Below are 22680 nucleotides of genomic sequence, written 5' to 3'. Positions count from 1 at the left end.
GTGTTTCTTGTACCGATTTTCAATAGACACATGACTGATGCGTTTGGGAATGGCACTGAATCATTAAATCATAGTTGTTAGCGGAGTTTGCTATTGCTCAAACTTTAGATTTAGGATTTGAACAAACTCCTAACCGTTAGCATTCGACTTTGTTGTTCAACTAGTTTCTAAACCATCTCAACTATGAAAAAATTCAGAGTTTAAATATCCTGTAGACTCAACACTAACATTCAAAAGTTTGGGGTCAGTAAGATGTTTATAAAAGAAGTCTCTTATGCTACCAAGGCTGCATTTATTTGATTGAAAATACAGTAAAAACAATCATTTTAATATACACTGATGAGCCAAAACATGATGACCAGTCACAGGTGAAGCGACTCATTGATCATCTCCCAACAAGGGCACGTATTAAGGTCTGGGTAGATTACATGGTAAGCAAACAATCAGTTCTCGTAATCAATGTGATGGATGAAGGAGAAATGAGCAGGAATAAAGATCTGAGCAACTTTGACATGAGCCAAATTGTTATGACAAGGCGATTGGGTCGGATTATCTCTGAATCTGCAAGCTCTGTGTTGCTCCAGGTCAGCAGTGGTGAGAATTTACCAATAGTGGTCCATGGAGGGACAAACCACAAACCGGCGACAGGGTGTTGGCTATCCCGTCTGCTCTGAGCCAACAGAAGGTCTACTGTTGCACAAGTCAAGCAAGATTTTAATGATGGTTATGGAGGAATGTGTCAACACAGGGCATCGCACTCTGCTGTAAATGGGGCTGTGTAGTGCCCATGATGACCCCTGTTCACCGTCGAAAGCATCTACGATGGGCACGTCAGCGTCGAAACTGGACCTTGGAGCAGTTGGAAGAAGGTTACTTGGTCCGATGGCGATGAGTCCCGATTTCTTTGACATCACATGGACGACCATGTACAACTGCGCCATTTACTTGGAAGTGATGTCACCAGGATTCACCATTGGACGACGACAAGCTGGTGGAGGGAATTTGATGCTCTGGGCAAGGCTCTGCTGGGAACACTGGGTCCAGCATTTCATGTGGATGGAAACATGCCACCTACCTAAAAATTGTTGCAGACCAGGTACATCCCTTCATGACAATGGTGTTCCCTGGTGGAAGTGCCCTCTTTCAGCAGGATAATGCACCCTGCCGCACTGCACACATTGTGGTGTTGCCCTGGCCTCCAAATACCCAAGATCTCAATCCAATCGAGCATCTGTGGGATGTGCTGGACCAACGAGTTCGATCCACTGTGGCTCCACCTTGCAATCTAGAAGGACTTGAAGGATCTGCTGCTAACGTCTTGATGCCAGATACCACAGGACAACTTCAGGGGTCTTCTAGAGTTCATTCCTCGGCGGGTCGGCGCTGTTTTGACAGCATGTGATTGTGAAGGACCAACAGCATATTAGGCAGGTGTCATAATGTTTTGGCTCATCTGTGTGTTTTATTCAGTGTCACATGATCCTTCAATCATTCTAATGTTCTGATGAAACATTTATCACAGTTGAAAGCATTTTTGCTGCTTAATATTTTGTGGAAGCTAGGCAAAAAAATGTTTCTAGGACATTATAAATAAATATCTTCACTGTCACTTACCCCAAACATTTGCGATCCAAACCATATTTAGGGCCTAGGAAAACAATAGAGACTTGAGAAAGAGCATCATGGTGGCATAACAAGGATCAAAATAATCTGCCTTTACTTCCTCAAATCTTTGTCATGCATCTATTTGCAGTCCTTCTTTTGACTCGATCAGTTCGGCTTGCAGCTTTCATTGGTTTTCTGCAACTGTTTCTTTGGTTTTATGTCTTCTATGTTTATCTTATTTGTGGTTAGCGCTTTGTGGCAGTGCACTCACAAAAAAGAAATGGAAATATTGACCACCACTACATAGAAACGAAATGACACAGTCATTTACAGAAGCTGCAACCACTGTTTGCTGAGCCATTCTCTGGAAAACCCTGGTTGTTTAAAAGCTGGTCTGCAATTGCTAAAACTAACTAACACAATCAGATGAATCATGTACGACATAAGCGTCATAGACTCGCGGTTCTGTGGAACTTGTCTTCAAGACATTTAAAAATGCTGATATTTTTGGAAATACTTCAGTAATGTCAAATGTTAAGGCAGTCGTTTGTAACATCTAAAAATAGTTTTTTCGTTCTGAGGCAAGAATTGCTTTTTTGAAGCAATCTTTTTCAAGGCTTAATTATAAAAGTATGTCTAAATATTTGACACGGAAGGGTAATTCCTCGTACAGTTTCAAGATCCTCCTTGTCTTGCGCTGGCCAGGCTCTTAAGTACAAAGCCACATTCACAGTGAGTGTTACTCAGCCGGTTTACTGTGTGACAGATCCGTGTTTATTCGTTTGGTTTTAGGGATTGTCAAATGAGCTCAATGGCTTCGCAGAAGAAATGTTTACACACATAATAGGTATAACAAGTAAACTACAGAGTTGTGTACAGATATAGTGTATCTGTTCACTGCTTCTATCAGACCACTACTGCAAATTATGTGTAGCGTAATGATGCAAAGGAAATAATAACTTCCTTTTTCTTCGGAAGCCAGTTTTATCAGTGGGCTGTTGTCTTCTGTCATTGATAAATCTGGTGTGATGGACTTTTTTGTAGCACATTTAAGATAGTATAAATATTTTTGTACATATAGAATCTAAAGGTTATTGCTTGTATAGCATTAGTAAAATTGTCAGTCTTTTAGAGAAATTTAGTCATGAAGCAGGTCTTTCTTTACTAGAGGATACATGTAAATATACAAATGTTTTTATTTTATAGAATCATATACACTATATTACATCAAATTTGTATACCAATGTTTTTTTGATGTTTATATATATTGCTATCAAATCGATTAATCATGATCGATATATTATATATATATATATATATATATATATATATATATATATATATATATAATATACATACAATATACATACACATATACACATACATACATACATATACATACATACATACATACATATATATATACATACATACATATACACATACATAAACACATACATACATACATACAGTCGTGCTCAGAATTAATCATACCCCTGGTAAATATGATCAAAAATGGCTGTAAAAAATAAATCTGCATCGTTTATCATTTTGATCTTTCATTCTAAAAATTGGCAAAAATCTAACCTTTCATTGAAGTAAAATAATTGAAAGTGGGGGGGAAATCACATTATGAAATAAATGTTTTTCTCCAAAACACGTTGGCCACAATTATTGATACCCCTAGAATTTATTATGGATAATATATCTCTGAAGTATATTCCCATTAATATGTACCTTTTTTTAGCACGCCAGAGTGACTAGGAACATGAAATTATCCAGCTATGACGACTTGTTTCACAGGAGTTTATATATGAGGAAACACAAAGGCCAAATTCCCTTAATCATCCATCACAATGAGTAAAACCAAAGAATATAGTTCTGATGTGCAGCAAAAGATTGTTGAGCATCCCAAAATAGAAACTGGGCATGGCTGAAAATAGCTAAAGAATTGAAAATCCCCATTTTGACCATCAGGGCAATAATTAAGAAGTTAGAATCAACTAAAGATGTTACGAATCTGCCAGGAAGAGGATGTGTGTCTATATTGTCTTAATGGACGGTGAGGAGGAAAGTTTGAGTGGCCAAAGACTCTTCAATAATCACAGATGGAGAATTGCAGAGATTAGTTGAGTCTTGGAGTCAGAAAGCCTATAAAAAAAAAAAAAAAAATAAAACAACCCCTACATCCCCACATGGTGTTTGGGAGGTTTTCAAGAAAAATGCTCCTCGCTCATCCAAAAACAGACTCCAGCAAATTCAGTTGTCAGACACGACTGGAATTTCAAACAGCACAGGGATCTGTGGTCAGATGAAACTTAAAAAAGAGCTTTTTGGCAGCAAACACGCTAGATGGGTTTGGTGCACACAAGGATAAAAAGTACCCCATGTGTACAATTTAATATACCATTGGATCTTTAATGTTGTGGGCATATTTTTCTGCTGGAGGTCCTGGACTTCTTATTCAGATACATGGCATCGTGGATTCTATCAAATATCAACAGATAAAAAGTTGGATCCGTGGTTGGATCTTCCATCAGGACAACGATCCAAAACAAACATCAAAACCAACACAAAAATGTGTTAGGGAGCACAAAATGAAGCTTCTGCCATGACTGTCCCAGTTCCCTGACCTGATGAGTGGAGTGAACTGAAGAGAAGAAGCACCAACATGGATCTGGGATTTTGAAGGATCTGGAGAGATTCTGTATGGAGGAACGGTCTCTGATCTCTGGTCAGGTGTTCTCCAAACTCATCAGGCATTATAGAAGAAGACTCAAAGCAGTTATCTTGTAAAAAGGAGATTGCAAAAAGGTATTTAATAAAAGGGTATCAATAATTATGGCCAGCGTGTTTTGGAGAAAAAACATTTATTTCATAATGTGGTCCCCCCCCCATTATATATATATATATATATATATATATATATATATATATATATATATAATTACTTAGGACACCAAGTGGCAACCGATATTGATTTTCATACCAATTTTCCTTAAACATGGAAATTTCCCAATATTACAATAAACTGCATAGGCCCAACAATATGCATATGTACATGACATAGGCTCAAAAGTGAAATATTTTCAGTCCTCAGTATTATATTCTCAATGATTCAGTTAATAATTTTGCTGCCAATAATTTACTGCAAGTAAGTCAATCCATATTTAATATTGTGTGGGCTGTATTTTCTTTTACTTTGTGTTGTTTTGAATATCAGGTTAATTGATTGTATGTAGTGAATCATAATGATGTAGTGTGTGACTGAATTCTTGCCAGTGTTTTGTCAACAACAAAAGAAGGAAGTTTAACTTTACACAATTAGAATATTAGTTGGATTTTATTATTTGCGTCTAAAATTGTTTGTTTGCTTTTTAAGTTGTCTGCAACCCCATCAGAACAGACCTGTCACCCATTTCTGCGTTACAACCCACCAGTTGAGAACCGTCGCTGTATATCATTGGTGTCCCACCCCCACCCAGCCGATACAGGGGGTCTATCGGTTGTCTTGACGACAAAGTCTGTCCACTGGAGAATCCGTCCCATAAATCAGCTCATGTGTGCGCAGACGAAAGTGAAAATTGATTTGTGGAACAAATAGTGGAAGTAGAGTACTATTAGTACTGATAGCCTTTGTCTTTCTTTTGGAAAAGAACCTACATTTTGTCTGACCAACTTCTGCTTTGCACCTTTCCTAAAACAGGCATACAAATATTCTCACAATTTCATAGAAGTTGGAGGAGGTGCGGCAGCAGTTGTTAAGGGGCATTCGGATTGGCTGACGTGCATGAGAGCAAGACACATGTCATGAGTGAATGCTTCACTCCCCGCCCCTTATTGTGAAGTGTCTGGACTCCGGGGTTTATTTGGGCAATGTGCATGTGTGTGAGAGCAACAAGAAGAAGACCATAGTACATAGAAATAGAGCAAACAGACATAAACACACACAAAAAAAACAGAAATACAGACTGGTTAAGACTCCATTTACAGATTCACAGATGCTATTGGAGAAGCTTTGCTGTGTCTGTCAATTCTACATGGACTTTTGAATGGGATTAATTTACTGCTTGATCACAGGACTCGTATCTCAGAAAGATGGAGGTCAGTACAGTTTACTTCTAAATCATCTTAACTTCTTCAGGTACATCTTTAGATCATTTCAGTGAGGTTTCAGAACTAGTAATATGAAAGCCATTGCAACCTACCAGCATGCTGTCAGTGTTTCAAACAGGAACCGGTTTACTCTACAATACTTTTTTTCTTGTGGCCGATGACCAACTGCTGGGATTTCACTGTTCAGATGTGGTGTCAGCCCGTAACCCTTGCCCTCACCGCTCTGAGCCTCATATATAGACCCCCAAATGTGCAGAGGGTGCCGTGTAACGTGATGCCGCTAACCCTGAGAGTGAAAGGAAGAGAATGGCACTTTATGGCTGTCGTTAACATCCTCTCTTCTTTTGAAAATAGGGTCGAGTTAAGTTGGAGAGGTTACAGGTTTGATGGGGGGATGAAACTTCAGTTGTTGGTGGAAATTAGCAATTTTACTATTCTTTGTGAAGAAAATCCCTGCTCAATATGAGCATATTTTTCTGTGGTTATCTGATGCTGTTTTTGGTGAAGAGCTTTGCGTTGGACTGCTGGTCTTTATATGTCACTTCCAACCCCAGCTGCGGTTCACTCCTTCATACGTGTAATATTTTTTACAGTTTAAAAAATAACTTTTTTTCAATTTTAATATATTTTAAAATGTAATTTATTTTCAGCATCATTATTCCAGTCTTCAGTGTCACGTGATCCTTCAGAAATCACTCTAATATGCTGATTTTCTGCTTTTAAGAAACATTTCTTATTATTATCAGTCGAAAACAGTTGTGCTGCTGCTTCACATTTTTGTGGAAACTGTGATTTTATTTTTTTAGAATGCTTTGATGAATAGAATGCTGAAAAAACAGCATTTATTTGAAATAGAAATCTTTTGTAATATTATAAATGTCTTCTCTGTCACTTTTGAGCAATTTAATGAATCTTTGCTGAATAAGTCAAACGAAAAAATCCGGTAACACTTTTTTACAGTGTCCTTGCTGCATATGTAACACGTACTTACCATAGTAATAACAGTAAATTATGCATAATTACATGCAACTAACCCTCAACCAAATCCTAATCCTACAGTAAGTACATGTTGTTAATATTGCACAGTACTTAAATATATAATTACACTTTAACAATGACACCTTAAAATAAAGTGTAACACAAAATTCTTACCAAGACTACTTTAATGGTTGTTAAAGTTAAGTTTCTCCCTCATTTGACCTTTTGGCCAATTTTGCGCTCTTCCTTATTTAGTGTATTTTACTCATCTGCGATGTGGAGTGACGAAAATGTGTTTCAAAATCACACCCACAGAGTCTGATTCTATGACCCACACTACCAACAAGAGATTAAAATGTTAAAATGTTGTATTCTCTACGCAATCTAGGCTATATCTTATAGATAGGTCCTTTATCAAATGGTTATGACCCTAAATTATTTGTGGAAACTTGATTTCCTTCAACCAAAACTAGTACCAAAACTCCCCCTGTGGTGAAAATCAAGTTTTAAATGTTGTTTATGTGTCTATGTGGTGTTTTTAATATGCTTTAACACAAACCATGTGCAAATTCATGTCAACGCCATTGTTGTGTATTTTCTCTTAAAAACTGCAGTGATTTTAAAAACGCGGTTTGAAATCGCTGGTGTTTCTTACGTCACAAACTACCTTGAAACCAATCACGTACGTGCCGGCAGGCTTTTAGCAAAAATCGGGTGGGTTTATGCTAGCAATATAGTGTGTGTAGTATATTACGATGAACCTTTCTCAACTGACGTTCTGAGTTGTTCAAAGCGGGTCTAACGGAAACATGGTTCATGTAACATTACATTAGCAACTCACTATTAGCTGTTTGATAACATAGTCAAGCAAAAGGCTAATCATTTTAATTACCATTGTGTGTCCAACGTTGTAAAGAGCGATACCATTTGTGCTGCATTTACCTCAGTTAACCGAGTGAATCTCTGAGCTGACGTGAGTGGAGGCGGGGCTAATTTGCATATTCATTGTTCCAGGTATGCTAAATGAAGCAAGGGTGTAGTTACATTCAAGCTATTTTAAGGCATGAAGAATTTGTTTTTCACAGAAAAAAACATTTAAATATGTCATTTTGGTGATCAAGGATGAGTTTTAAGGGATAAAATTATTGACTTTAAACAAAGACTTCCTTTTCAATAAAAATTGTTTAATCAGCATATTATTAAGTTACTTTTTGCATGTTGTTCTTATAGAATAAGTTCTATCTTATGGTATTTTATTTTAAATAGTGTAAGTTCTATAATTCTTCATTTGTCACGCATGTTCACATTTATGTCTAAATTTAACACAAGAACAGAAATAGTGCTGGCTAAACAACTAAAACTCACTCTGAATTTGAGGAAATGGATCTGCAAATGCTTGGTGACTTAAGCTTGATGTTGCCTCAGCTATAGAAAGACGCCAAAATTTGGTGACAACATGTATGCATAAAAAAGCAGAAGACATGGAGGGTCAGGAAATTGGCTTCTAAAAAATAAAACAACTGCAAAATTGTCCACTCATCAGTCCTCATCAACCCTGACCCTTTATTTACAATATATCATAATCACGACTGGGGTAATCTGCTGTTTATCTTTGTTGAATCGTCTAATCATTGCACTGTGTAGATGTATGACATTTCCTGTGATCAATTTCAAAACGCTCAAATTTACAAAAGGGGAACTTTAATCTACTGAGACTGATAGTGATGATTTCACGCACTCATATGGAAACTCATATCTAAACATCAGTCAGTCATTATTAGCTCCTATATCCTCCCTGGAAAAATAAATAAATAAGAGTCATGTGAATCGATGGGTCCCAGGAAGTCGTCTCTGAGAAACAAGAGGTTTGAATATGATATCATCATCATTGTTGTGAGACAGGAAATAGCAAAACAGACGATTTATAGATAAAAAGAGTGGGGGGTTCATGTTCACTGACCTACTTCTTATCAATGCCTTACCATGGCCTATCCAGATATCACTAACCTAAAGTTTACGGTAGCACTCTCATTTACTGTTAAATGTTTTTTTTTTAAGTTGTAAAAATGAACGTTGATTAATGGGGACTTGGTTCAATCATCTTTTTGATTGGATGGAAGCAGATCTGAATGCAAGAAAGGGACGGAGTTTAGTGGACTAAATCCTCGGAGAAGCCCAGCATCATTAAACCAGTCTTCAGTGTCACATGATCCTTCAGAGATCGTTTTAATATGCTGATTTTGTGCTCAAGTAAAATTTCTTATCAATTTTGAAAACAGTTGTTCTGCTTGTATTTTTGTGGAAATGTTTTTTTGAACAGTAATTATTTATAATAGATATCTTTTGTAATGTCGTAATTTCTTTAAAAAACCGGTGCTTGGAAAGCAAGTGGAATTTTTCTTGACTGGACAATTTGCATGAAGTACATCTCAGATGCCCTACATTGTGTGGGAAAGTCTAATATATCAACTTGACAAGCCAGCTTCCTGTCCCTGTGAAGAGACGCACTGCCAGTGACCCTGTGTGCGCAAATATTTACTGCAAAACAATCCTGTCAATCATAGAGAAAATAGTCTTCTGAAATATGGACCACTTTGTCTAATCAACAGCAGACTCAAATATCTGTGTAATTAAGACAAAGTTCACTTTTTTCTTCTTTGAAACATGAAAGGTGAAAAATGTTTCTGCGTGGTTTTATCCATGTAATGAAAGTCAGTGCGGTCCATTGTTGTTTGGACCCCACTGACTTTCATTGTATGGACACAACTGGTTAAAATGTTCTTTAAAATATCATCTTTTGTTTAAAGAGTAAATGGAAATTGCATTAGGAAGTTGTAAAGATGAAAAGATCTGACGTCTGTGGATGCGTCATTCCATGCACAGCTAGCATTGTTGTCTTGTACCTAGAATCATCTGCTGTGAAGTGCTGGTTTGACACTAAGGGTTTTCCACCCTTCACCCTCATGGGTTGAGAGGTTAAAGTGAATGAGAAGCCATTTTCACACAGTAGGCTACATCACATTTCACAGAATGGCAAACACTTCTGTAGAAGCATACACTTAAGATTACTTCGGAATTGCAGAAGCATCTTGTTCAAAGGAATGTGTGTAGTTCTCTTGAGTAATGAATCTCAATTTCATTCTGAGTTTTGGTCATTGTGGGAGGAGCCTAATGTAATAAGTAAGATATAATGTACAGTCAGCAAGTCAATAAACTCAACAGGGTGATCATCATCACATTATTTTAGCTTGCACAGCTAGTTACCAACTAAGTAATTTAATGGATATGACATTCATTCATACAGAAATAATGAGATATTCCCAAAGTTTGGAAAGAATATTTTTGAAAGAAGTCTCTTATTCCAGGCTGCATTTATTTGATCCGAAATATAGTAAAAACAGTAAAATTGAGAAATATTATTACAATTTAAAAACTGTTTTCTATTTTAATATATTTAAAACATTTTTTTTTCCTGTGAAGCAAAGATGAATTTTCATAATCATTACTCCAGTCTTCAGTGTCACATGATCCTTCAGAAATCATTTTAATATGCTGATTTGGTGCTCTAGTAAAATTTCTTATCATTAATGCTGAAAAAGTTGTGCTGCTAAATGTTTTTGTGGAAACTGTGATAAATTTTTTTTTTTAAAGTAATTATTTTAAATAGATATCTTTTACAACAACATTATAAATTTTCTAATTTCTATTTTTTTATATTAAAAAAAATAGTAGGCTAGTTTGTCATCAAAAAGGTAAAATATATATATATATATATATATATATATATATATATATATATATATATATATATATATATATATATATATATATATATATATATATATATATATATATATATATATATATATATATATATATCTTTATCACCCAGCCCAAGTCATTTTAGAAAAATATAGCTGCGATTAACCAATCAAAATCAAGTTTTCCAGTAAATTGTGCAAGAAATACTGTTAAAAACCTACAAATATAGATATCATATGTTACAGCACAGCATGGTATAGCAGTTTTCATCTCACAGGAGAACAAGACGTGTCGAGAGAGAGGGTGTGAGGCATGAAGGAGAGAGACAGCTGCTTCTTGAGAGCTGAGGCCAGCTGTCTGAGTCTGATCCGCACAAGCAGGCGTGTGCAGGAATCCCATCTGAATTTGACCTCCTTTCCCACTGTACACACGCGCATACTCCAAACACAAACTTAGAAATGTACACACTCAGCAATCTTCCCTTTTAAGACGTGTATGGCCATACACACCAGGGGCAAATTTAATAAACAGCCACACCATTTCAGCACAGTATTTGAGCACAAAAATTTACTACTTCGCTGTAGGAAACATTGTGAACAATGTTCAAAGCTTTTTTTTTTTTTTTTTTTTTCAGAATTGTTAAAAAGTATGAATAAATAAATAATTTCCGTGCTATTAGCATCACAAAACATAATGGCAAAAATAATGCTTTTCTTAAAGAAGTAGAAGAAAAATCTCTCTTTTTTCTGGAGATTCCCAGTCATCCATTGGCTGGGCAAACGGATAGCCCCGCCCCACAATCACTCCATTGGTTGAGCCAGTGTTGCTATGTCAAAGCCGGTCGGTGAACACTCGAGAGCAAATTGATTGTGCGTTTGCAACCGTAGTTATATGCTTGTATTATATACTACAACAGATTTAAGGCGTTAGCTAGCATGACATTAAAAAGTTACCATAGTTTAAAAACCTGTAATATTAAGTTAATGTATATAAAAAACACAAACTGTCCTAATTCTTCAGGAATTTAAATCTCAGTGGTTTTTACAACCAGAGACTGAGTGATATTTTGGCATCTTGGAAATCTAAGATTTTTACTGTTTGATGAGCATCTGAAATATTGTCCGATCCAAGATGGCGGACGCATCGACGTGTGGAGCGGTCGGCGTATGCGTATCTATCCTCCCAAACTACGCATAACTTACTCCTTTAAAAATCTATTTTCAAAGTTGCAAATAAAACAAAGATTTTTGGATTAAATGTCACGTTTAATAAGTTTGTTACTTAAAGTTTCTTTGCAATTGTTTGTGACGTTTACAAATGTTTTAAATTAAATCCAACATTATTTTCTTCCAGTGCAGTTTTCTCTGCATATTAAGTAACTTAATAGAAACGTCACAAAAATTGTCATTTTAAATGCACTGTCATTCCTTTCAGTGCAAACTTGCATCCTTTTTATGCAAACTAGGCATCATTGTAGATGTTCTGAAACCCCTGCTATTTTTCTGTTGCGCTATTAGCACTAATACAACAACCAACTGTGATAAAAAGGAACACATTCTCTATCAGTTTTATATCAGTATCAATAAGCTCATGAAGATATATAGATTACACACATAACCACAAGAAATACATATGTTATTTTGAATGCTGGGCAAAACCACATCACGCTAGTTTAAAGTATGTTGAGTGCAACTTTGAGTTTCGTTCTCATTTGCAGATAAGTTCCCATGCACTCACAAAGCATGCTGGCACAAGCCTTATTGTGCTTTGGTCTGTGTGGCTCAGAGTAGGAGGGCCTGCGGTATGTTGTGGTCCGCGTGCGTTAACCAGAGCCTATGTTGCAGTCGATGTAGGGCTTGTGAGCGGAACAGGTGCTCAGTTTGTCATCCATGTTGGCTGAATAGAGGCTTTGTCACTGAGGGTCCGTCCATGAGCCATTTAAGGCAGTGCTTGTGTCTGCCTCTTATCAGCAGGGAGTGGAGGTTTGAGGAAGGAAGGCTGCTGTGTGCGTGCGTGTGAGTGTGTGTGTGTGTGTGTGTGGAGTGGGGGAACTGAACATCAGCTACACATGCATACATGTACATTGCAATGAAGAGGAGGTGGTCACCTATTTCTGCAGACAGCTATTTATTTTAGCGGTTATATTTAGAAGTGTTATTAGGGTGGCAGTTATATTTTGAAGCGTTATTATAGGGTAGTTCTGAGTCAGTCCAAAAAAATGTAAAGGAATATTCTGCTAAATACGAGATCTGTTTACAGCACCTGCAAATGATTTTCACTTGTTTCTTATAAAAAAAAGTGAATTAAAAGGATTAGATTAAATGTAATAATAATAATAGAATTAAAGTAATATAAAATATAATATAATATTGTTTTTATATTTTCTAATTACAATTTATAAAATAAAAATATATGATTAGATCATGTGAAAAAGAAAGGACACCCTATTGAAATCTATGGTTTTGTGTATCAGGACATAATAGAAAATCATCTGGACGACAGCAGGTCTTAAAATGAGGTAAATACAACCTCAGATGAACAACACCACATAACATATTACACCGTGTCAGTTTGGGTTAGTTCACCCAAAAATAAAAATTACCCCTTGATTTACTCACCCTCAAGTCATCCTAGGTGTATATGACATTCTTTTTTCAGACGAATACAATCAGAGTTATATTAAAAAATGTCCTTGCTCTTCCAAGCTTTATAATGGCAGTGAATAGCCGTCCATCAATGCTTACTGCTTCCATAGGCGCTGCTAATCAAATGTCTTTGATTAATTGATCATCAGCATGTGTGATCACCTCTATAAAAGCAGAGGTTTTGGAAGTTTGTTGGTCTGGAGCCAAGGAGGAAAGTCGTCCGCAATGATCTTAGAGAACAATTGTTGCTGCTTATGGGTTATATGACCATTTCCAAACAATTTGAAGTCCATTATTCCACAGTAAGGAAGGTTATTCACAAGTGGAAAACATTCAAGACAGTTGCCAATCTTCCCAAGAGTGGACGTCCCAGCAAATTCACCCCAGGGTCAAACCGTGCAATGCTCAGAGTAACACCCAAGAACTACACCTTAGACTACAGTTCATGTTCAAGTTCATGGCAGTACAATTAGAAAAAGATGGGACAAGTATGGCATGTTTGGAAGAGTTGCCAGGAGAAAGCCTCTTCTCTCTAAAAAGAACATGGCAGCACGTCTTAGGTTTGCAAAGTTGCATCAAGACTTCTGGGACAATGTCCTTTGGACAGACGAGACCAAAGTGGAGATGTTTGGCCATAATGCACAACGACAAGTTAGGCGAACCGAAAACTAAACACAGCATATTAGCACAAACACCTCATACCAACTGTCCATCATGCTAATGGAGGGATTTTTGGCTTGTTTTGTAGCCACAGGACCTGGGTATCTTGAAGTCTTTGAGTCAACCAATGTATACCAAAGGATTTTAATCTAGAGTCAAATGTTTCTAGTGTCCGACAACTAAAGCTTGGCCGAAATTGTGCCATGCAACAGGACAATGATCACAAGAACACCAGCAAATCTACAACAGAATAGCTGAAAAAGAAAGGCCCAGACAAAGTCCAGACTTCAACCCGACTGAAATGCGGGACCTTAAGAGAGCTGTGCATAAACAAGTGCCCACAAACCTCAATGAACTGAGCCAAAATTCCCCAAGAATGATGTGTGGGACTGATACTGTCATACTGAAAGCAATTACTTCAACGTATAGCTGCTAAAAGTGGCTCTACAAGCAATTGAATCATAGGGCACACTTAGTTTGTCACCCATTGCTATTCTAATTCTAATTCTAAAGGTTGTCCTTTATTTATATATAATATATGTGTGTGTGTCAGACAATACTGCACGCTTTGAATGACCTTACATTTCCCGAATGATGAAAAAGTAGTTGAAATCTAACCTGAACATTTAAACTGTTTTAATTTAATTGGATTTGATTTGTTTTGTCACTGATAATAAAGCTGAGTGACTGATAGATAGTTGTGTAACAGCCTGTGTTCATTCAAGGTATTCCTCCATAATGTGCTCGAGTGCTGTATGGGACGTGATGTTTAATTTCAAGCATGTGCACTGTTGCTGCTGAGGAATTTGTGAGCACATGGGACGGGGTTTAAAGAGACGTGTGCACATACTACGCGCGTGTGTGTGTGTGTTGATGTGAGCTGAGCGAGTGGCTCTCCAGATGTCACACACATCAAATATCTTGTTTACTGTATGATTTGCAGGTGCAGGTGTTTGTGTTTGTGTCTGAGGGCCTACTTATTAATAACTGTACAGACATCTGAAGTACGTGAGTATCAAACTCTGGAAACGCTATTGAATTTATTTATAAAATGATTTGAATGGATTCATTGTCCAACCTGTTTCCCACCGATAAACAGTCATCGTCAAATGTTATATTTTTGGGATTTTAAAATGTAGACATATTAGGAAGTGTGTGGAAGATGTTTCCTTTTTTCTAAAGACAATTGTTGTAGGAAGTGCAAACCAAGCATGAGAAAGGCTTTTCATCCATACACCTGTCTTATGCACATGTTCTTAGGATCAGTAAGACATTTTGAAATGTTTTTGAAATTAGTCTCTTATGCTCATCAAGGCTGTATTTATTTGATCAATAATACAGTAAAACAGTGATATTATGCAATATTATTGTAATTTTAACAAATTTTCTATTTGAATATATCTTCAAATGTAATTTATTCCTGTGATGGCCAAGCTAAATATTCTGCATCCTTATTGTGTCTCCAGTGTCACATGATCCTTCAGAAATCATTCTAATATGCTGATTTGCTGCCCAAGATACATTTCTTATTATTATCAATGTTGAAAACAGTTGCTTAAAATGTTTATGGAAACATATACCATTTTTTAGAATTCTTTGATGAATTGAAAGGTTTAGCATGTATTTGAAATCGGAATTTTCTGTAACATTAAATGTCTTTACTGTCACTTTTGATACATTTTTATGTGTCCTTGCATAATAACAGCATTCATTTCTTATAAAAAAAAATTACTGACCCCAAAGTTTCGAATTTATAGACATAACAAAAGCATTTTATCAAGATGATAGCAATGCTGGTAGTATAATATTGCAATAAGGCAAAGAAAAATATATTTGTGTTGCCTATCTGAACAAAGCGTCAGAGGATAACTAGGGAACAAGGATCACATGGATTCTTTCAGCAGGGCTACAAAGTCGTGCCTAGTTACGCACTGGCCCATTATCCTCGTCACACGAGGCCATTGTTTATTCAAAGCCAATTTCAAGACAGCACTGCCAGCCGTGGTGCTTCTTCATTGTGTGTCATAGTCATTACGTGTCTTCGTCTGACCAGAACTTGTCATAAGGGACTAATCTCTCATATCTTCTGTTTCCTTCAGACCCTGTATGCCAGAGCTCTCTATGACAACACAGCCGAAACTGAAGATGAGCTGGCTTTTCGCAAGGGTGACATCATCATAGTGCTAGGGAAAAATGCGGGGAGCATCGGTTGGTGGAGGTGTTCTCTTCATGGACGTCAGGGCCTGGCACCGGCGAACCGCCTGGCTCCTCTTTCCCCAGCAGAGGCTGAGAAACTTTATAAGAACTTAAGTTTACAGAGAGACTTATTGAGCAACCATAGCCATCAGAACATCTATCAAACTCCAAATGCTACCAATCCACCGGGGAATTCAATTTATGAAGATATGAATACAATATATAAAGTGCCCCATCAAGCCAACCCTTCACCAGATAAGCCCACGGCACAAGAGGATCCAGAAAGAACCAGGTCTCCACATAAAGTAAGTCTCTCATTGAATCAACAGCACCTTTTCTATTACTGGGTCATGTTTATGTTTTATGCAATAGTTAGTTCCTGAGTTTGAATTTGATTGGCCCAACAGCACTGGAACTTCTTAAATTCACAGTATTGAAGCCATGAGGCCACGGGAGAGGATTTGTGAATGACAGGGAAGTAACGCAAATGATGCGGGTAGGTCACATGACAATGACAATATGACGAATGAATAGACCTTATGGACCAGAACAAGCGTGCAGCCAGCTTTAGATTTTTGTCTTTGAACTTCCTTTATGTATATTTCTATGGCATCGCTGTCAAAGAGTAGGCTAATTAGCTGGTGAAGTGGAGTTACTTATTTTAGAGTTAGGGAAAGATGTTTGAAATCGAATGTCATAACAAATGCCAGTAGACCGGGAAGATTTTAAAACTAGCGGTTCATTCATAAATCTGTAAGATCTCACCTTGATTCTGTGGAAAAACAAACCGGAAGACAGAACACATTGAGCGCAGCTCTTAAAAGGGGCGGAGCTATATACAGTAAGGTCTATAGGACACCCAGATTACATTTATACTATACATATTCATATTATATAGAATATATTTTTCAACAGTCACAAAGTGTTTACTTATTAAAAAGAAGTACATACTCATACAGTAGTATGCTATTTCAGATGCAGCCACTATCTTTATGAGTGAGTCATTGATTTATTCACCCAACCGATTCATTCAAAAACAATGATTCGTCCAAGACCAGAAAAAATTAATAATTCATTCAAAGGATTTCATTCTAAAACACTGATTAATGTAGTATATAAAAGACAGATCTGAATATTTAGATGATTTAGTATACATTGAGGCAAACAACAAGCAAGGTCTCGGAAACCCCTGCTGGCAAAGAGTTTACAGATGGGGACCAGGGGCCTCTCTCTGCGGGGACAGGTATGTAGCACAGGGGCTTTATGAGCTCATAAAAGAGCAGCAAAGACAGATTTCAGACACCACTAACTGCAACCAGAAAATCTAGGGCTGAGGACCCCAGAGAAAGAATGAGAGAGGGGAAGAGAGAAAGACAGAAAGAAAGAGAGAGAGAAGTGTCTGTGCAAGTTACTGTGTAATAGGTGAGGCAACTGGGTGCACATGTTGCCCACTTCCCCTCCTGCTTCAGGGAGAGAAGTTTCCTATTGCAGCTTATAACATGGCTTTAATTAGAAAACTGGGTTACAGGGCACAAATACAGTAAAGTGCACAGCACTTTCAAGGATCCTGTCTTTCAGTAAGAAGCGGGCCACGTGTTGCCACCTCCACAGAGTACTGAATTGTTTGTTTGCTGAGGTAGTTTTGTGACTAGACATACATTTTTGTTCTTTTCAGGCTCTAACAGCTCATCCCAGAACTGGTACAGAAATATATGATGTCCCAAGTCCGGTCAGAAAACCCTGCTTGTTCACAGTAAGTCCTCTTGAAGTTTTCTTTTTAAATCTGTTCACTAGTCCAGGGTTTTCCAACTGAGGTCAAGGGACCCCCAGAGGGCTGAAAAGGGGGTCTGCAATTATTATTATTTTTAGAGAAAACAGGATGAAATGCAGAAAATAAATAAAAATGTAGATAGAAATCTGACAGAAAACATGTTTAATTCTGAAAACTTAGTGCATAGTGTAAAACCTTCACACTTGTAATTTTTGGTTATACAATCAAAAGTTCATAGAGACAGTGATGGTCAGCTTTAGAAATACTCTGCAAAATAATATTGATAAAATTGAACTCCATAAACTGTGTAACTTGTCTTTTCAAGCCATCTACTCGGCAGCCTTTGGAAAGGGAAACATTACTGACGTCAAGCACAGAGATTCATAAACGATATGAAACGCTACAAAATGCAAGATGCCCGACTGCAGCCAAGAAAAAAGTAGGCATGGTAACGCCTGTACAGTAACACATAAAAAACATTGAAGAAGTCTTCACTGATGTAACCCTGATTCAGTACAAATGCTGAAACAAATCAATTTGTGAAATTTCAGAACCATTTCTAACTGAAAACTTCAATACTTTTGCTTCTATTTTAGGTCGCCACTATACACCCAATAGTGTCCCAAGACCCCAATTATGACATCCCAGTACCCTCCATCAGTGAGGATATTCAAAAGCCTCCATGTGGTTTTATTACCATGTCGAAACCCTCTAAGTCTGAATGGATTTATGATGTGCCTCTCTTCCCACAAAAAAAAGGATGTGAACCTGGTTATTTCGGAACCATGCCACATAAAACTATTAATTCAAACAAGCCTCTTTATGACACTTTACCAACACACAATTGGCCTGAAAGGAAGGACGGTGTCATCCAGCCCCTCTATGACACCCCCAAACCGAGCAATACCGTGGTGAAATCTTGTACAGACACTGAGAAATCAACAAATTCATATATCTATGATGTCCCACCTTGCCTTATACAAAAAGAGACCCCTGTAGTGTTACCCAAACATCAAAGCCTTCCTGAAGTGGACTCTTTTAAGAGCCACGAACCCCTTGACTACAGGGGTAAACCTGGACTCATGTTTGAACAACTTCAACATTGGCCCTCAAGAGACAGGACAGTGTCCAGGCAGCCTGTGGAAGGGATGATCAGAATGGACAATGAAAATAACAAAGACCACCAGAGGAGCTCAACGGTGTCCACTTCGTCCACGGCTTCCAGTTCTTCCAGGAGCTCTTGCGACTCCTTCATGCTGAGTTCTCCGGAACCCGAGCCCTTGCGTGAGGTCACGCTTTCACAGGAGGAAGCTGGCAACAGGTTGCTTGAGCTGCAGGAAGTGGTGTGCCAATCCGTGCCCAAGCTTATGCTGTTCGTCAGCAGCCAGTGGAGGAGCAAAGAGCACCTGGAACAGCACCTCCATAAGATCCGCACGGCTGCCGAAGACGTGACTGACTCCGTCAATTGCTTCTTGAACTTCGCCTTGGATGTCAGAGGGAATGCGCAGCGGCTGACAGACTCTAACCTCCAGACCAGGCTCCTGAAGCAGCTCTCCATCGTCGAAGACTCAGGCTTGATCCTTCAGCAGGCAGCAAGCGCTCTACGAGATCTGGACTGGCTGCTGGATAAGCTAGTTCAGGATGCCGGCCATTCCCAGACGCCTGACCACCTGGAGCGGTTTGTTATGGTGGCTCGGACCGTACCAGAGGATGTGAAGAGACTGGTGTCCATCCTGATCGCAAATGGAAAGCTTCTTTTCAGAGTGCCGACTAAGGAACCAGACATGGTGGAGGATGTAGGCGTATCTAAATGGAGAAGTAAACGTGAACCAATGGTAGACTCAGGAATAGATGAGAGTGACTATGTGCATCTTCAGGTCAGCAAATCACACTACAGGCTACTCTTATTAACATTAATAGAGTTACTGAGTTATATTAATAATAAAAATGCTGTTACTCAAAATTTTGGATCCATACCGATAAGCCCATAATTATTTGCATGTTATGGCCTATAACCAATAAATGGATGATTTTAAAAAGTTTTAAAATAAAATATTAAATATAAATAAATGAAATAAATTAGAAATAAAACGCTAAAAAACTAAGAAATCAATACTTGTAAATGCTACAAGTGAATTTAACCATCACAACATTGCAATGTAGGCTACAGTATGAAAAATGGATATTCATTTTGAGATTTGTTGAAGATAGCATTTAATAGTGCTATAGTTTGACTTGCATTAATGACAGCAAGGGTCATCTAACATGCGTGATAAATTGTAATTTATTCCTGTGAAGCAAAGCTGAATTTTCAGCATCATTACTCCAGTCTTCAGTGTCACATGATCCTTCTGAAATCATTCTAATATGCTGATTTGGTGCTCAACATTATTTGAAATTAAAATTTTGTGTAACCTTTTAAATCTTTAGTGTCACTTTTGATCAAATGAATGCATTCCTAATTAAAGTAAACTTACTGACCCCAAAGTTGTGAATATAGTATAACATTGAATAAATTATAAGACATGAACAATAATATTGTTTACCTAAATATTTTTAACCAATGTTATTGCTTTTCAACAGACAAAGACAGAGTTTGACCAACAACCAAAACCAGCAAAGAGCAGCTTTAAAAAGAAAAACGGTGATAACTTGAAAAAACAGGTAAAAACGTGTGACGCTCCCATTATTGTGTTCAAAAACTTATATTGATTTGGACTTTCTAAACAATTTCATTATTTATTGTGTCTTCAACAGGTTTCTAAACCACAACCCGTTAGCACAACCTCCAGTCCACTCCAAACCTCCAGGAAGCCTTGCATCTCTGACCACTGCCGGCTATATTTTGGAGCCATTCAGAAGGCCATCAGCGTGTTTAGAAGTAGTCTGATTGATAGCCAGCCCCCTGAACAATTCATCTCCCACAGCAAGCTGATTATTATGGTAGGCCAAAGACTTGTGAACACTCTGTGTAGTGAAGCGAAAAATCGAGAAGCCAACCGGGAAATGTTGTCTATGAGCACTCAGCTGTGTGCCTATCTCAAGCAACTGGCCATAGTGACCAAGAAGGCAGCTGTGAACTTCCCTGACAAACTGGCTGTCCAGGAGGCACAGGACATTGCCAAAGAGTTGGCTCAAAGGGTACAACACTTCAGAATGTCGTTGGACGTCTGAGCAGCAGTTTTGCCATCTGGTAGCCCAGTTTATCATGAGAGGCGGGCTGGTGAAGACAACACCCTCCAGACAGCAAAATAGTGTCGGCCCAGATCCGGCACAGTTCTGGACCGTGTGGAATCCAAGTGTACAAGATGTGGGCCGGATCTGGGCCGACACTATGTTGCTGTCTGGGATGGTATTTGTGGAATATCTCAATTTCTGTGATTTTTATGCAAGTCTAAACCGAACCCCACAATTGTTTGTTTTGTTTAACATGTTAGTCTGGTGGAGGAGGCAGTGTTAAAGGTAACAAAGGGACCACTTATAATTATAACCTCAATTAAAGATATTGAGTATGTTTGCATGCACATATCATGTATAGACATTTAAAATGTAAGTGTTGCAGTCAGGTTTTGCTTTCACCTTTTTATCAGATAAAATAACATTGTTTAAGGTGTTTGGATGGTCTGTTGTTGGGTTATTAAGAAATATCATTGTATGATTGTGCATGTAAACATACTAGATAAAGACAAAGCAGAAAGTATGATAGTTGCTGTGTAGATTTTCAAGTAATAGTTCACCCAAAAATGAAACTTTAGTCCACCCTCATGTTGTTTAAACCTGTCTTTCTGTGAAACACAGGAGAAATTCAAAACCATGACACACTTTTTTATTTTAGTACAACAGTTTGTAACAATCATGTCAAGCTCCAAAAAGGATAAAACAACAAATCTAATGAATGAATGAATCTTATGACTGAATGAATGATGTCTTTTAGTCTATTTCTTACTCATAGCTAGAGTAATGTAGACTAATTTTATGGTGCCTTGGTCCATTTTGGAGCTTGAGACACATTAAGTTTCTTCATTTTTCGGGTGAACTATTCTTTTTAAAGACAGTGATACAGTAACAGTCTTAAACATGACCTGTGCATTTATTTGTTGCATTCTTTCTGATGTACTCACTCAGCCAAACCTCAGACTTTAAATTGCACTTTTATAAACAGATATACAGATTTTTGGTCATAAGTAGACAAAAATGTATGTAGATGTTGTATGTGGCACTTTTTCGTATAATAATTGAAAATGCAGCGTTTCAGCAAAATGTAAATATTTCCTCAGTACAATTGATGTTACAGTTTTTGTATACTTTGTCAATTTTTCTAGTTTTCAATATTCAGTTTTCACACAGTAGGAATGTAGGCTAGAATTCTCTGTTTCTTCAGTTGTCTGTGAAACGATTTCTTTTCGACACAAATAAAATTATACTTACCAACATTTTCTGTCTGTATAATATATGTACTGAGACATTTCTCAAAATATATTCTTTCACAGAAGAAAGTCATACAGATTTGAAATGACAGAAGGGAGAGTAAATTGACAGAATTTTCATTTTTTTTAGCACACCGTTAAAGGACATTTAAAGTTATCTGGCTGTTTAGAATGAAAAGAAATCAAATGACAGATTGCCAGTGTGGTAGATCGAATTAGATCATATCTTATCACCAATGTGTGCCGAATTATCTGCTTCTAATGAGAAACGTCTGGCTTCTTATGTACAAAAATAAACAACGCATTGGCGCCCTCTATCGATTGAACCTTGAAAAATGTTTAATTTTCCTGTAACCAGGGACCCAAACCAGACCCTCAACCAACAGATGGACCCCCAGTATTAAAAAAGCTATTCATTAACTTTAAGAACATTAACAGTTATTAATGTATTATATAATTCACTTTAGATTCTAGATCTAACGAAAAGTAAAACTATAGTCCCAACTGAAATTATGTCCGT

At 37.4% G+C, this 22680-nt stretch overlaps 1 protein-coding gene across 2 annotated transcripts; it reads left to right on the top strand.

Annotated features, from left to right (window-relative positions):
- The first annotated feature begins 5472 nt into the window (after positions 1-5472).
- Positions 5473-22162, top strand: cass4 (Cas scaffold protein family member 4). 2 transcript variants are annotated; one of them, XM_081358482.1, is made up of 7 exons: positions 5473-5709; positions 15866-16267; positions 17638-17715; positions 18059-18172; positions 18330-19610; positions 20317-20397; positions 20491-22162. In XM_081358482.1, exons 1-7 carry the CDS (start codon positions 5704-5706, stop codon positions 20905-20907), a joined length of 2379 nt encoding a protein of 792 aa, XP_081214608.1. In that variant the 5' UTR covers positions 5473-5703; the 3' UTR covers positions 20908-22162. The 2 variants fall into 2 exon arrangements, with proteins under 2 accessions (XP_081214608.1, XP_081214609.1); XM_081358483.1 differs by lacking the exon at positions 5473-5709 and adding an exon at positions 16370-16458 and having other exon boundaries at positions 16242-16267.
- The last annotated feature ends 518 nt before the right edge of the window (positions 22163-22680 follow it).

This window comes from Scardinius erythrophthalmus (assembly GCF_964197995.2).
Source record: "Scardinius erythrophthalmus genome assembly, chromosome: 25".
In the NCBI taxonomy this organism is placed as follows: Eukaryota; Metazoa; Chordata; class Actinopteri; order Cypriniformes; family Leuciscidae; genus Scardinius; species Scardinius erythrophthalmus.
The sequence above is the reverse complement of the archived record's forward strand: the minus strand, read 5'-3'. Positions and strand labels throughout refer to the sequence as shown.

What these genes read in the sequence shown, in the direction of transcription:
- cass4 (XM_081358482.1), top strand. An exon ending in GAACCAGGTCTCCACATAAA is followed by an intron (nt 16,268 to 17,637) that starts GTAAGTCTCTCA and finishes TGTTCTTTTCAG; the next exon opens with GCTCTAACAGCTCATCCCAG. An exon ending in GTGACTATGTGCATCTTCAG is followed by an intron (nt 19,611 to 20,316) that starts GTCAGCAAATCA and finishes GCTTTTCAACAG; the next exon opens with ACAAAGACAGAGTTTGACCA.